This window comes from Pimephales promelas, chromosome 9 (assembly GCF_988280905.1).
Source record: "Pimephales promelas chromosome 9, fPimPro1.hap1.1, whole genome shotgun sequence".
Taxonomy (NCBI): Eukaryota; Metazoa; Chordata; class Actinopteri; order Cypriniformes; family Leuciscidae; genus Pimephales; species Pimephales promelas.
The window spans coordinates 27,630,648-27,647,046 of record NC_142777.1 but is presented as its reverse complement, the minus strand read 5'-3'; the positions used below and the strand labels follow the sequence as shown (position 1 = coordinate 27,647,046).

Genomic DNA, 16,399 nt, shown 5'->3' with positions numbered 1-16,399 from the left:
TTTTTACTTTTACTTTACATTGCTCAGTCATTATTCTCATTACTATTTGTATAACGATCAACACAAGTGTGATACGATGTTTTTATATTATAAACACCACAACAAACACCATATTATATAGGCAAAATATTTGACCATTTAGTCAAGTAGGCTAACGTATTTTTTCTTTTCTTCCAGCATTACAACATAAGCTATGCACACTTTTGATTTTCAATTGACCCTGATACATTTCAGGTTTCACATGATTCACCTAAAAATTCTATTATGAACCCCAATCACAATTATCAGGCATGATTCAAATATTCAATGCATCTTTATTCATAAATTCCAACTCAGTACTTAAGAGGCACATAATTCAGGCAAACACAGGCAAAAATATTTCCATACAAAATAAACAAACAGACATCTTTTTTATTTTGCCAGTGGAAAATTAAGAACATGAGTCTTTTCAAGCACAACATTACAATATCACACAATATTAAGGCAAATTAGAGTTTGATTACCAATATTAAAGAAGGCTCTCCAAAACTAAAGGTTTAATAAAAAGCACAGGTCTGCTGAGGCAAACCTAAGAACATTTCAGAAGGCTCTTTGGCTAGTTTAGTCACAGTTTCCTGGAAAAGGTTAGTGCAGCAGGTACCAAAATGTTACCATTTTCATTCCTCCAAAATTGGCATTTTGCCCACACACCTGGCCATGCAGCTCCCTAATGAAAGCTACCTTTGAGAATCATCACAGCATAACTCAACCGAAGGCATTCTTTGGTCTTCAATGGCCGACAAGAAGAAATGGGTCAGTCTGTGGTCAGCGCTCTAAAATTAATAAATTATGAGCTGGCCTCTCCACATAAACATAATAAGGATATCATGCTCTAAATCTCCTCCTAGAAAAACTAAATGGCGTAAAACAAAATTCCTGAAGCTTTTAGGACCATATAAAATCAATTGTTTCTTTACTAAGTACAGTAGATATAGCTTAGTTCATCTCGAAATAATACTTCGGAGTCAGGATATGTGCAAATACGCCTAGCATGGCCCCAAACAGAGCTACAAACATAATTTATGCTGCCTCCATGATATCATCCACAATATCGGTTTCTCTTTCTGTCAGGTGGTTAGTGAGGTCAGGAGGTGCATGTTCCTGAAGACCTTCTGCACAGTCTGCAGGTAGCTCGAATTGCTTTTTCTTCCAGCAGCACGCACAGCGTAGACAGTCCTCGACGTTGTAGTGGAAGAGTCTGCGGCACGGATGGCAGAACTGATGGAAGACCAGCATGAAGATCACAGCCAGGCTGTAGCACACGATAAGCTGCACCACCAGCAGTGGTGTGCACACGTATACGTAGAAGTCAGACTTGAAGTAGTACCACAAGATGATAAGGGTAACATTCTCCATAAAGCGAAATGTGTAGTAAACTGCCAAGCATCTCCAGCGGGGCTGTTTCTCCACCAGGTCGTGGTCGGCCAGGTCCAGCTGCACGGCGGACCAGCAGAAAACATTAATGCAGGCGTAGAGGAACGTGATCATGCAGAGCACCACGGTGGTGCCAAGCTTGCTGAAGTTCTTCTCAATGTTCTCAGGCAGTGCTGCCCTCCTGGCCCAGAACTCAATCCATGGTTGGAAGAAGAAGATCAACAGGTTGGTCAGGCCCACCAGGACCACCCAGAACGTGAGCGCTGAGCTGAAAAGCACTAAGGTGGTGATCCGTGTGGCGATCTCCAACCCTCGCCAGAGGATCATGCACAGGTAGGCGGCAGGTTTCATTCGCACTTTGTAGTCATCGTACTTGATCTGAATGGCCAGAACACTGCAAACTAAAGCCCCGTATACGATTGATATCAGGGAAATGATCATCAGGGCAACTGTAAACACAAATAGGATGAGCATTAGTGTAAACAATATCCTGGACGGTTTCCATTTGTTGACGTTAGTTAACTACTAAACATGAACTAACAATGAAAATACTTCTAAAGCATTTATTAATCTTAGTTGGGTTTATTTCAACATTTTCTATGCATCATATTGCATCTGTTAATACTATTTAATCGACTTTTGTATTTTTATCAACTAATGTTATAATTAAAAGATTATCACACAGCTCTCTGAAATGTTTGATTCTGATTGGTCAATCGCGACATTACCTCGTTAATAGCAATGCTGTTATATATTGGCCACTTATCTGGGTATTTTAGGCCAGCTCTTCTTCATGTCTCCCGCTTTCTGGGATCTGTTTTTCTTTGGTGAGGACTTTTTGAAATCAATATTTTGTGTCTACTTATTTACTTATGTGGTGAGTAGCAGGATAATGTACATTAAACTAGTTGTTATTGATCAGGATTGAGATTTATTTTGTGATAACAACCAGTTTGATGCACATTATCCAGCTTATTAGCCTAAACGGCTGATGTACATTATCCCTTCATTATTCCCATCATCATTTATTTAAAGCTGCAGTCCGCAGTTTTTCCTCTTTGTCGCCATCTATGTTCGAAATCTGCAATTGCAGTCATTCGAGTAATCATCAACTTTCTGTGATTTGTACTTCAACACCCTCGACACGGCACAGCGCAGATGAACATAATGTTTGGAGAGTGTGAGGCTGTCAGTCACCACACCGGTGTGGATACTGACATTCAGAATCACAGATTTTTTTTTTTGGAAGTATGACCAACAATAATTTTCAAATGTCATCTGAATGACATCCACTTCTGTTCTGGTTCTGACATCATTGCAAAAATCATTGCAGTAACAAAGTCAGCATTGCGTGACTACATATAATGTCCTTCCGATATTATCCTTGTTTTCACATGGATAATGCTCGAATCTCCCGCAGAAATCCACCAGTACCACTGGAATTAAAAACATTATTACAAGCTTACGGCTTTGAATCGAGCTAAGGCAAACAGATGGTTTTGAACACTGGCTGGTTATAGATTTTCTCAAATATGTATTTTGGATCACGGACTGCAGCTTTGACTAATGGGGTAACATTGTATTTTACAGTGTCCTTGATATATGTAGTACATGTAGTAATTATAGTAATAACTATAAATTCTGCATAATTACATGCAAATAACCCTAAACAAAACCTCCATCATAACCCTTACCCAATAGTAAGTACATAATTATTATTACTTAAATGAATAATTACACTGCAACACATTCACCGTTAAGTGCTACCAATATTACAATTGTAATCTGGTAAATAAATGAAACTCACGGCGTGGGGGAAGGATGTATTTTTCCTGAATGGTAGCGTAGAGCTGTAGAGTGAGCTGAGGAGTGGAGCCTAGGAAGGCCTGGATGACAGCTGTGCGCTTGAAGGCATTGCGGTGGACGGCTAGCTTGCGCTCAGAGTGTCCGATCTCACATTCGAGGGCTGAGCCTAAGCCTCTGCCATGCTTTAGCTTGATCTTTCTTGAAATCGTAACATATGGTTCCTCCTTTTTACCCGCCTGCCAGTAAACAACAAGAGCTTCAATGCACCTGTTCAAAGAAAGAAAAAGGAATCAGATACTGGAAATAATTTAAAAAAAGTAGGTTCTGCTGTTTATAATTAATTTTAAGGATACGCCTACAGATTTATATACAACATAAAATAAACGTAATTATTACTCTATTTACCAATTTGAACAAACACAGTAGAATTTTACTACTCATACACTTAGTTTCCACAAGGTGGCAGCATAGTCTTAGCGATAAACCATTTCAAACCAGTTTATCAGCTTGGCTGAAATAAGAGAAACGTGTTGCTCCTTCTGGGTAAAAACTACACTACAGTGGTGTATGTATGTTCGACCTGTAGTGTGTACGACATTAAACTCTTAATTTGAATACAGTATTGAATGAAAAAAAATACATACTTTTACTTGGAAAGGGCAGCTTAAATTGTTTAAAAGTGACATTAAAGACCTTTAATGTTACAAAATTTTTATATTTCAAACAAATTCTGTTCTTTTAAGACTGCTATTCACCAATAACACTGAAGAAAAAAAAATAGATCATGGTTTCCACCAAAATAAATGTACTGATCCTAAAATTTTGAACCAGTGCGCATAACTATCACATTTAGTATCAACTTCATACAAATGATTTGCCCTGTTTTTAGTGCCCAACAGGATGCATGAATGCTAAAACATTGTGTAAATGGATGGCTGTGTACAAACAATAAATAAAGCCATTTAATAATGTTTTTGTGTCTTCACACATCAACTGATAGTGATTTACTATATAAATCACAAAACATAACAGTATTATTCTTAAAGTTATAATTCACACAAAAATTAAAACCTGTATGAATTCATATTGTGTTGAAACATAAAATAAGATTTTTGAGAAATGCCACAGTGTAGGTTTTTTCTGCATACAAGATGGGAACCAAAACTGTTTAGTTACTAACATTCATCAAAATATCTTCTTTCGAGTTCCACGGAATAAAATTGTACAGGTTTGGATCGACACGAGTAAAGGATGTTAGAATTACATTTTTTGGGGTGAACTATCCCTTTAAAGTCACTCACACTGATTGTGCGATTAAATTGTGTGAGGTTGTCACGTCTCTGTGTAGATAGTTGGCAGTTAGCGTTACTTGTGATGAATGCAACGTATCAGGTGACGGATCACGTGAGCTTCACCCTGCTCACACTGTCGCCTCACTAAATGTCTCTCTTGCCCATGTTGCCTCAAATCTAACCTTAACTCAAAATTAAAATGAATGACTTCCACTCAATTTTATCACAGCAAAGTCACTGCGAATGCCTTTTTTGTTGTAAAACGAGAAGGATGATTTGAGTAAGACTTAGCCAATATGGGGAAGCGGCTGTTTCAGTTTGTATAAGTAGCCATGTTTATTCAAATACATGTAAATAAAATGTACAACACTAGCATTAATAATACGTCACCACCTCAGTCATCTTTTGCAGTAAAATTCATGAAAAGCACCTACAGATATTATAAAAAATAAGCTATTTAAGACTGGCACAATCTGATGCACAACATCTTAATCTAATAAAGTTAGAGCGGTCTGCCATATTCTTGGCCTGACTTGCACAAAGAAACAGGAGCCTGTTAAAAGGTTATTTAGAGCTTTGTAAAATGATTACTAAAGACAGCCTTTGGTTTCTATGAGGCAACTACAAAGCCTGTTATTATATAAGGAGATGATGAAGGTGGCTATATTTGATCTTGATATAATCCTTGATGGCAGATGCTTTTTTTAATCCAAAGGATACAGTCCTATATCAGGATTCAATATGCAAAATCTGTGTTTGCAGCCCAAGTTTGACAAAACACAACAACTGTTCAAATATGTGATAACCATGCAGAATTGTATGACAAATACTAACAGGAGAAAATATTCACATGACATAAATGCTTGCCAATTGAAAGAGATTGTAAACCATATCAATTAAGCGGTTTAGTCCAAATCTTCTGAAGAGACTCGATCGCTTTATCACAAACAGATTTTATTGCAAACTATTCCTTTAAGAGTCATTCTTCAAAAGCTCTTCACTCAATACAATAAGATGTTTACTGTGAAACAGGATGATCTTGTGTTTAGTCAGACAAGACATTTCCTATTCAAGGGAATGTTTTTATGACATTGTGATATTTATAGAGCTAACCCTGGCCCTCATCTGCTCTTTACAGTCTACTGACTGTAAAGCTGACCTCAGCTCAGCATACCAAAGAAGGAGTCAGTCTGCAACTTAGGCCTGCACAGCATTCCTCTAATACTTTTTCAGACTTGACAATAAGCGTTGAAACGGATGTGACATGTTGCCTGTAGTGTAGTCAATAGTATAATATTTTATATACCTTCCTTTTATATAAACCTAAAAATTATAACCATTTCTAATTTCAATTTGATCTGAAGCTCTTACAGAAATGAAGACTGAAGGCCAAACCACGTGCCTTATCTTTGGCAAGAAATGATCTGCAGTTTGTAACGGTGGTCGCCGCCTTATCTCAAATAACTCTCTTAAAGAAAAATTCGGGCGCCAGACAAGGTAAAACCTGTCAAAATTTACATTAACCCAGGATAGCCAGAATGTAACCACCTGTTACACAATAAATTTATATATATATATATATTTATAAAAAAGGAAAAAAAAATCATTTCACAAAGAATATTTATTCACAACAAATACTAATAACAAAATAGATTCTCAGAAGTTCCTGAGTCCAAGTTCCACAAACTGATTTAAATCCGTGCAGACCATAGACGGCGCAGACAACCTCGCGCGTCACACATTTGCAGGCAAGAAACAGTTTGGTGAGTATCGAGTGTCCTCTTCAACACTAGGATCAGCGGATAAAACAGCTCTGGCTTGTCGTTAAAACAGCTCAATGTTCGTTTGTCTGAGACTGCAACGACTTTCGCGCTGCACCAGACTTTAACCACAGGAAGCAACAGATCGACAAGCAGCCGTCTCTCCCCAACAATCCATCACGATTTCACTGCAAACTTCTCAATGCATAAACGGGTGACGCGCATTTTCCCAGGTACTACACACACCCTTATATTCAATTTCCTTCCTTGATTAGCGGTGATTGAGTGATTAACATACTCCACCCCTTTTGCGCAAACGTGAAAGTGAAAGTAAACAAAAAAAATAGTGACTCGTGGCACGTGGCTCTTCATTGCCACACTCTCCCCCCCTAGAAGAAAAAACAACCCATGGGTGTTTTAGAGAGAGAAACCAACAATCAAAAACCTAAAAAATCGTCATCATCTGAGGCTTCTTGGAATATATCCAGGAGTTTCTTTTTTTCCTGTGACTCAATTTCCTCAGCCGTTGGATAACACATTTTTAAATTGCAAACGTGAGCTGTACGTACATCTTCTCCTGTGTCTTCAAGGGCTATTTGGTAGTTCAAAGCACCCAGCTGCTGGAGAATACGGTAAGGACCTTTCCATTTTTGGGCTAGTTTTGCACTAAATTTACGCTGTGCGTTAGACTGTGGAAAGTTGCGCAACCATACTCGGTCCTTGCTTTTGAATTTTTCATCTCTCCTATTTTTGTTATAATTTCTCAGTTGTCTCATTCTGGCTTTCTTGCTGTTCTCTTTGGCTTGAGTTTGCAGATGATGGAGATGATGAACTACATCATAGGAAGCAGCGTCTGGAGTTAGATTAGGCCCACAGAGTATTTTGTCCATTGGACTTTGGAGTTTCCTACCAAGCTGGAGTTCTGCTGGGGTTAGTCCAGTGGTCTCTTGAACAGCTGAGTTAAGGGCAAATCTAAACTCTGGTAAGAACTGGTCCCATTTCTGATGGTTGTCGTCCACATATGCGGCCATCATGCTCTTGAGAGTTCGATTCACTCTTTCCGTCATGTTGGTTTGTGGGTGATAAGCTGAAGTTAACTTGGGAGTAACACTCCAGTTCTCACATAACTCTCTGAAAACAGATGAAACAAACTGAACGCCTCTGTCGGAGAGAATGAAATCCGGTACTCCCCACCGTGTCAGGATATCTTTTCTGAAGATGGAGGCAACATTCTTGGCTGTGGCACTGCGAATGGGGAACAACTCAACCCATCTTGAATAATAATCAACAAAGACCAACAGGTATTCATTTTGGTTTGTGCTACGTGGTAATGGACCCATGATGTCCACTCCTAGCATTTGGTTTGGACGGCTGGTGGTGATTTGTTGAAGCTTTCCAGCAGGTTTTTGGTTATCACTCTTCAGAGTTTGACATTTCACACAGGTTCTCACATGTTGTTTCACAGCTGACCACATGCCAGGCCAAAAAGCTACTTCCTGAAGTCGCTTATAGGTCTTGTAGATTCCGCCATGGCCACTCATGGGAGTGGAGTGATAGTGCTGGAGAAGAGTGGATCTGAGACTGCTGGGAATGTAGATTCTGTAATGCAGTTGGTTATTTGACAGGTAGGTTTTATGATACAATTTGTCCTCAATAATTTCATACTGGTCAGTCAGACTGGGACAATTATCTGCACATGCTTGCAATAATTTTGAAACTTCAGGATCTTTGTGCTGTTCTTCCCATAGGACAACATCTGACACAGGCACTGCTGGGTCTTTTCCACTGGAGTACAAGTTACATCTTGAAGTAACAGAAGACCTGGATAGAGCATCCGGAGCTACATTTAGCTTCCCTTTTCTGTACTCAATAACAAAATCGAATTTCTGCAATCGTAGGACCCAACGGATGAGTCGGCTGGTGGTTTTAGTGGAGCTCATGACCCATTGCAGCGCAGAATGATCGGTGACAACTGTGAACAACTTGTGCTCCAAGTAATGTTGCCACTTTTCCAGGGCCCAGATGACTGCAAGACATTCTTTCTCCGTTGCAGTATAATTTAGTTCGGCCCCAGTTAAGGTTCGGCTTGCATAGGCGATAACCTCTTCTCCACCAGCATCCCTCCGTTGTGCTAATATGGCACCCAGACCGGTGTCACTGGCATCGGTGTACACAATGAATGGACGTTGAAGATCGGGATGACCCAGAATAGGTGGTGAGGTGAGGCAAGTCTTTAGGTGGTCAAAAGCTTGTTGACACTGGATTGTCCAGTTAAAACTATGTCCCTTCTTTTTCAGTGCGTTGAGGGGTTCAGTAATCTTAGAAAAGTTCGGAACAAACCGGTGATACCACCCTGCTAACCCGAGGAAACGCTGAACTTCCTTCAAGTTCGCAGGCACAGGGTAGGTATGAATGGCTTGCGTCTTACATGGGTCTGCTGAAATGCCTTTGACACTTACAACATGTCCCAGGAAGGTGAGTTCTTGTAGACAGAATTTACTTTTCTTTAAGTTAATGGTGAGCCCAGCAGTTTCTAGACTACGGAGGACAGTCTGGAGGTCATGGAAATGCTGAGTTACTGAAGGCGAGTATACAATGATGTCATCAATGTACACCAAGCATATTTTTTTTAGTTCTCCCAGAACAGTCTCCATAAGCCTCTGAAAAGTTGCTGGAGCATTTTTTAATCCAAATGGCATAACATTGAATTGGAAGAGACCTGCAGGAGTGATGAAGGCTGTCTTGGCTTTGCTGTCAGGGTCCATGGTCACCTGCCAATAACCACTGTTGAGATCAATAGTAGAAAAGATGGTCGCCCCGGAGAGTGATTCCAGGATTTCTGTGATATTGGGAAGAGGGTAAGCATCACTTTCTGTTACAGAATTGACTTTTCTATAATCCACACAGAATCTGAATGTGCCATCTTTTTTAGGTACTAAGACCACCGGTGATGCCCAACCAGAGTGGGAGGGTTCAACTATCCCTTGAATCAACATTTCATCAAGTTGTTTATCCAGTGAAATTTGCTTGATGGGAGACAAACGGTATGGTCGTTGTTTAATAGGTACTTGGCTGGTAACATAGATGCGGTGTTGGAGAACCTCGGTACGTCCAGTACGGAGAGTGCATACCTGAGGGTGGCCTTCCAGGATTTGAAGTAACTGTTGCTTACCTTCCAAGGGTAAATGAGCAGCGTCCAGTGCTTTTTCAATCAATGTGTCTTCATCAATACTGTCAAGGTGTTGAATTTGAAATGGTGATGAAAGAGGGGGAATAGAAGTTAACAAGGAAAGGTTTTGTGTGGCTTTTCTAAGTTGATGTCTCTCTTTTTGGGGACTTACATTTGGCACACTTGGATTTCCTGGTTGAAAGGGGTACTCTTTTGAAGGATCAAGCTTGAAAGAGTATTTCTGATCAATAACATTGAGTTGTAGGCCACTGAAGAAAATAAAGTCCAACCCTAAGACGACAGCGTAGGCTAGAGCTTGGGAGGAAAGTACAGCAGTGGGTAAAGTAAACGCTTGGTCATGTAAATGAAATGTGGTGTTTAGCCATCCTAATGGTGTCTCTGCTTTTCCATTTGCCAGATAAAGAGGACCAAGAGACCATGGTTGAAGTTGGTCTGGTGAGGTAAGCTGCCTCAAGAGATTCTCATTTATGAGTGTATAACTTGCACCAGTGTCAACAATGGCTTTACCTGACCAAGCATCAATACACAGGGGAACAACTAATTGTTGGGGTACCGCTACATGTTCATTAGAGCTGGTAGTTGAAGATGATGTTTTTTTGGTTGCTGATTTTGACTTAGGCATTCTAGTAGCAGCAACAGAGTTGTTGGAAGGGTGTCCACTTGACTTGGGGTGATAAGGATGTTTACCGCTGGAGGAATACTGTGGACCAGATGTTTGAAGTGACTGTGGAGAGGTATAGTGTGGACATTTTCCTGGTGGATGTTGTCCTCTACATCTCCAACACTGAACTGGAATTTTTTCAGCAGGTTGGTTTGAGGAGGGCCTTTGTGATGGGGATAGATGTTTAGGATGTTTGGGGCCCATCTGACCACAGTCATAACGAAGTTGTTGTTCATAATCTTTCTCCAGTTGATGTCCTAATTTCACCAGCTCTTCCACAGTGTTAACCCGGCTACGCAATTGGCTTGCAAGGTATGGCTTGATATTCTTGAGAATCATCTTCACAATCTCACTTTCTGTAAAATCTGCCTTCCATCTTTTACAGAGAGCTCTGTAAGAAAATGCAAAGTCTCTAATTGATTCTGTCTCTCCCTGAATTCTAGTACGGACACGTTCAGCTAGTTCGTCCTCATAATCCTCAGAAAGGAAAGCAGATAAAAAGGCAACCTCAAACTCATTCCAAGTGGTTATGGTGGACCGTCTGACTTCCCACCAGTCCCGTGCGGTTCCGTATAGGACAGTACGAAAGGTAGCCAGAATGTCTGCATCTGCCAGGGGATGTAGAGCCATAAAATCCTGACATTTGGTTAAGTACAGTAGGGGGTCTGCATCGTCTGAATGCCTTCCAAATGTGGGGAAAGTCAATTTTATATGGTCACTTTTAACCACAGATGTCAAATGAGGGGTTGAGGAAGTTGGAGTCACTGGAGCAGAATCAGATGGCAGGGATGGCATACTGGCAGTGCTGGGAACTGGTGGTGTCAATGCACTTAACTTTTGTTGATCTGCACTTTCTTTGACACTTTGAAATCCTTTCTTCACTTCACTTTTCAACTCTTTGAAACCAGTGAGACAGTTATCAGTTTGTGTAACACATTGTTGTAGTTGTGAACTTATCTTATCCTGGCTTGTGTTGAAAACGTTTTGAACAGCTTTGATGTCCTGCTGAACCTCTGACTGGAGCTGATCAACCATGAAACGTAGTTCAGACACCAAGGTAGATTCCACCCTTCTGAGTTCTCCAGTGATCATCAGCTTCATTGTTTTCATCAGTTTGTCTGCTTCAGACTCCTCTTGTTGCTTAGTGGTAGTAAACAGAGTGAACACTTGACTTTTATTATCCTCCATTTTTGCAGCAAGATCAGCAATCTGACTCTGGTGGTTAGAAGAAGTTTCTTTCACTTCCTTGGTAAGTTCATTCACTTTTTTTTCTTGTCTTGTCATTAAATTAAACAAGGTATCCCAGTTCCCTTGAACCCTAGCAGTGACTTGTTGCATATCCCTTCCAGGAGTGTGTAAAATGTTGGGCAGGTCATGTTGTGCCATCGATGAAGGAGTTCCACCTTCAGATGAAGTACAAAGTTGCATGTTATCCACTTGTGGTGCCCAGGTGAGGGTTTGCACTGGAGTGCTACCAGCCCGAGCAAGAGCCGTGTGCACATGGGTTCCAGAATGAACAGGGCTGAGTTGAATGGGGTTATGATAGAAGACAGGAGCACATGGAGGTGATACCGGAGGCATCCGAGGTCCCAGTACAGGCGGCCATACTGGAGTTGAGATATCTGGTGGAGGCTCAATTTCCACAAAAGTAGATTGGGGAGGAGTGGTATTTGCCATGATGAGTGTTTGAGTGTAAGAATATTGGGTGTGAAAAATAAAATAAAATATATCTGTAAATGAGATGTGTGTAAGTTTGTTTGTCCCCCAAAGATTTTTACAGAACAACAAAATACAAGTTTTTGTAAATGTTCAATCAATATTTTCCACCCAAACACGAAAAAACATTAAGTCAAAAACAAAAAGAATTCAAGGCAAGTGACATTCAATAATCTCTATTACTGTGACACCTAAGAGATAACACTCTAATAAGCGTTCACACAGTTAACACCCACACAAAAAAAACTTTTCACCAATTGTTCATCAAATATAAAGTTCAGTCACAGGGCTCAGATTTTTTTTTTTTTAAATCACTTGTTCACAATCAGTGTCAAAATGTTCAAAATAAAATGTTCAAATCTGAGGTTTCAACGTCTTTCAAGTCCCTGTTCGGGCGCCACTCTGTAACGGTGGTCGCCGCCTTATCTCAAATAACTCTCTTAAAGAAAAATTCGGGCGCCAGACAAGGTAAAACCTGTCAAAATTTACATTAACCCAGGATAGCCAGAATGTAACCACCTGTTACACAATAAATTTATATATATATATATATTTATAAAAAAGGAAAAAAAAATCATTTCACAAAGAATATTTATTCACAACAAATACTAATAACAAAATAGATTCTCAGAAGTTCCTGAGTCCAAGTTCCACAAACTGATTTAAATCCGTGCAGACCATAGACGGCGCAGACAACCTCGCGCGTCACACATTTGCAGGCAAGAAACAGTTTGGTGAGTATCGAGTGTCCTCTTCAACACTAGGATCAGCGGATAAAACAGCTCTGGCTTGTCGTTAAAACAGCTCAATGTTCGTTTGTCTGAGACTGCAACGACTTTCGCGCTGCACCAGACTTTAACCACAGGAAGCAACAGATCGACAAGCAGCCGTCTCTCCCCAACAATCCATCACGATTTCACTGCAAACTTCTCAATGCATAAACGGGTGACGCGCATTTTCCCAGGTACTACACACACCCTTATATTCAATTTCCTTCCTTGATTAGCGGTGATTGAGTGATTAACATACTCCACCCCTTTTGCGCAAACGTGAAAGTGAAAGTAAACAAAAAAAATAGTGACTCGTGGCACGTGGCTCTTCATTGCCACAAGTTTTATTACAACAAGCTATTTAATTTGGTGATTAAGGTCTTAAGAGAGTTGTAAATATACATTTTAAATGCATGAAAAGCAAGTGTAGTGCCCTGCTGAGAGTATAAATCTATTGCTTACACAAGTCACAAGACTTGACATTGATTTCTACTGTACACAGGCAACAGCCTATAAAGAGATATTTGAATATGATATGACACCAGTCACAACCTAGATAGTTTCAGTCAGATATTCCTAAATTACAAACGGAGTAGAATAACTGAAGGTAGACAGAGAAATGACGCACACCCTTAGATTTAAATTCCAACCAATAAGATTAAATCTCACTGGGAACTTCTGGTTTTACTCTCATTCACCTAGTAAACTCGCCAAACACCACTATAATAACCCGGGAAGCGTGTTAGTGTTTGCTCAACAAGACTAAACACATTTTGAAATTTGAAACGCAAAGATGCCTGAAGCAATGGGAATGCTGTATCTGAAAGGTGTTTTGGGAGACTTCCAATATATCCAATATTTATGATGTAATGGATTTCTCCTGTACTATGTGAATGTTATTATGCTATTGAATTATTGTACAAGTAAAAACAGTATGATAACCTTCTTTGAAAATATCACGGTACACAGCAGTACACAATTCGATTAAACATTGATTCATTTGTAAATATCTCAGGAAAAAAAATATTATCTCCAAACTAATGCTGCAAACTTTACAGGGAACCCTCATTTAGTAGAATAACATTCTATTTGCTTTTAAAAAAATACGATTTTTTTTGTTTATCTAGTGAGTGACAGAGTGCAAGCATATTCGTCTAAAATTCTGTATTTTTCAGCTTCAGAATCATGACTATTTTCATTCTTGTGTCATCGTTATTCTGTGCATTGGGTTACCAGCACCAGGTCCAAGCCTATTGACTTATATCCACAATGTAATACCAAATTTAGCTTTATATACATACATACATACATATATACATATATATACATATATACATACAATATTTCATCAATATTGTGGTCACGTGATCATCAAGTAACATCTTATCTCATACCTTATGATAGGCCCCATCTGAAGCAGATGCATGAAGAGCACAAGGGGTCGGTCTCTCCCCAAGTCCCGGTGCACGAAGGTCAGTGTGAGTTGGGTCAACACCGACGGAACCAGCATGAATGTAATAGTCAGTCCCATCCACACCACGTTCTCAGTGTCATGGTACCTGCTGCTGAGCAAAGAGGCACATATAAACTCCGCGCAGTACAGGACCGTCGCCCACAGGACACTGAAGGGTGGTTGGACGTTACTGTGGCTGATCACCATAATGACACCGTTCTCACTCTTGCTCACGGCGGACTGCTGCGCCACCACCTCCGTGATGTCATGCTCGGTCGGCTTGTTGTTTTCCATCTTTCCTTACTTCTCGTGCGCTTTATATGTCTCGATCCTCGCAGCGTTAGTGTCATTGTTCATGAAACGTCATCGTCGAATGACCGTCTGCGTGGTCCATTTATGTGAACTCGGCTCATATGCACATTGCCACATATGCAATGCTGGGAAAGAAAGTAGCATTAGTACCTACCTATAAAGTATAACGTTAGTGATCTTCGGTGTTTTAAAACATGCTACGTACCTACCGATCTAGACATTACGGTGCCACCAACATCGATTAATTAAACTGCCAGATTATTTCCATTTCGAAGAGAGACTTTCAACGGAATTGTCTCTGATCAGAAAGCCAGGTGTGTCCCGAAATGCAGTGTGAGTGACTGAAAGCCTGCGCTGTTATTATTGCTGTCTCTAGCTGCCGGATTCCCTCAGGTCCTAGGGCACACCGGATGCGGTTAGGCCCACTTCGCACTCAATGTGTCAATGTGTTGTTGATGTTGACGTATTTTCAACTGTAACAGGAAGACAGGGCGGGACATATCGAAAAGATTCTCCCCCTTTTAAAATTGTGTGATATAAAAGTGTTTCTTTTATACTCAACCATAACTGAGCTCTGTAAAGCTGCAGTGTCCTTCTCTCTAACTGTTTCTCCTCCTAATCTCCTACATATGACTTTTAAAATATAGCATTCTGTGCATGAATCAAATGGGTCCGATAGGTTTTCTTGTATGTGAAGCCTCTATCATAATGATCAGTTCTTTGCATGTTCATGTGAAACCAGACTTCATTCACCCTTCATTTTTCTTTTCACTGCAGAGGAGAGGGCAAACTGATGGCAGCAAATTAAGAAATGTGAATTTAATTTATACACTGATGGCACATCATGGCAGTATCTTTGAGGCCTTGAAATAACATGTATTTCTTTTTTTGGCTGTCTATTCACATGAAATGCTTGGGCAGGGGACAGCAGAGAGGCTTTGACACTGAGCAGAGATTTAATAGACAAACTTCTAATAAAAGAAGAAAGCAGCAGTACAAATAGGCTATGACCAGTTGAACTCACCAGTATGTGTTCATAGTGAAATTCATTTGTTTAGAAATGTTACCTGGACCATACAGTTGATTTAGCTATACAGACTCAGAAGTTTGTCTTTTTGAATAATTTTTAAGAACACGATTGCCTATGTTTGAGAGCATATTTTCATTGTTACCGTATTCAATAGAGGGAATATATATATATATATATATATATATATATATATATATATATATATATATATATATATATATATGCTGTACATATATTGTACATGTACTGTATATACATATTTCTGTTTAAAAACAATGCAAATAATGGTTGTTTTTATATGTTCAGTTGAGAAAAAGATTTTTGCTTGCCATCTGCCCTTTTCTACAAAACACATTTGTATCCTCAATAATGGAAAATTGACCTTAGTCTGTTGAACTGAGACGCCACTGCAAGTGTTAAACTGATATACAGATGAACACTGCTTGCATTTGTGGCAGTACATATTGGCACAACATTATTTAATATTAACAATAAATTAATACATTATAAATATTATTTAGACCCTCCTCAGAACTAAAAAAACATTACTTCATCTTTGATTTTGTATAATCCTACTAATTATGGTACATTGGTGTTGCTTTTTCAATGTATTACATATGTGGTTTGTTCTCGCAATTGCAACATTCTTGTACACTCAATTTGACTGCAGTCACTCTTATTATGTGAAAGATTGAAAACTTAGGAGAATTATGTTCTCCTAATGTTCCCTTAATATTTTTGAGCAGCATATGAAACAAGCTTTTAATATATAAGCTTTTACCCTGATTAGCTTACGTGTTCTTTTGAGCTCTTTGTGAAACTATTTAAATGCCTATTTGTTTGATTCTCTTGCTTTGAAATAGTCCGATTTCTCTTTCCATTGCCTTCTCAAACTTTCGCTGCAGCAGCAGTTTATTCCTGCTATGTAAATGGATTTCATTTCATGATATTTTTTTTTTTATAATTATCTTTTGCACGCCTCTCTCAAGAAGTGAA

At 39.5% G+C, this 16,399-nt stretch overlaps 1 protein-coding gene across 2 annotated transcripts; it reads right to left on the bottom strand.

Annotated features, from left to right (window-relative positions):
* Nucleotides 1-294: 294 nt before the first annotated feature.
* On the bottom strand, nucleotides 295-14,902 carry xkrx (XK related X-linked). 2 transcript variants are annotated; one of them, XM_039655178.2, is made up of 4 exons: nucleotides 14,583-14,902; nucleotides 14,003-14,498; nucleotides 3,221-3,486; nucleotides 295-1,862 (listed from the first exon to the last, which is right to left on the bottom strand). In XM_039655178.2, the coding sequence occupies exons 2-4, from the start codon at nucleotides 14,353-14,355 to the stop codon at nucleotides 1,060-1,062; spliced, it is 1,422 nt and encodes a 473-aa protein (XP_039511112.1). In that variant the 5' UTR covers nucleotides 14,356-14,498; nucleotides 14,583-14,902; the 3' UTR covers nucleotides 295-1,059. The 2 variants fall into 2 exon arrangements, with proteins under 2 accessions (XP_039511112.1, XP_039511113.1); XM_039655179.2 differs by having other exon boundaries at nucleotides 14,579-14,794.
* Nucleotides 14,903-16,399: the final 1,497 nt, after the last annotated feature.

Coding starts and splice junctions, on each gene's coding strand:
- xkrx (XM_039655178.2), bottom strand. CDS start 14,355: ATGGAAAACAACAAGCCGACCGAGCATGACATCACGGAGGTGGTGGCG. Junction 3,487..14,002: donor CAGATGGGGCCTATCATAAG/GTATGAGATAAG, acceptor TTCTTTGAACAG/GTGCATTGAAGCTCTTGTTG. Junction 1,863..3,220: donor ATACATCCTTCCCCCACGCC/GTGAGTTTCATT, acceptor TTGTGTTTACAG/TTGCCCTGATGATCATTTCC.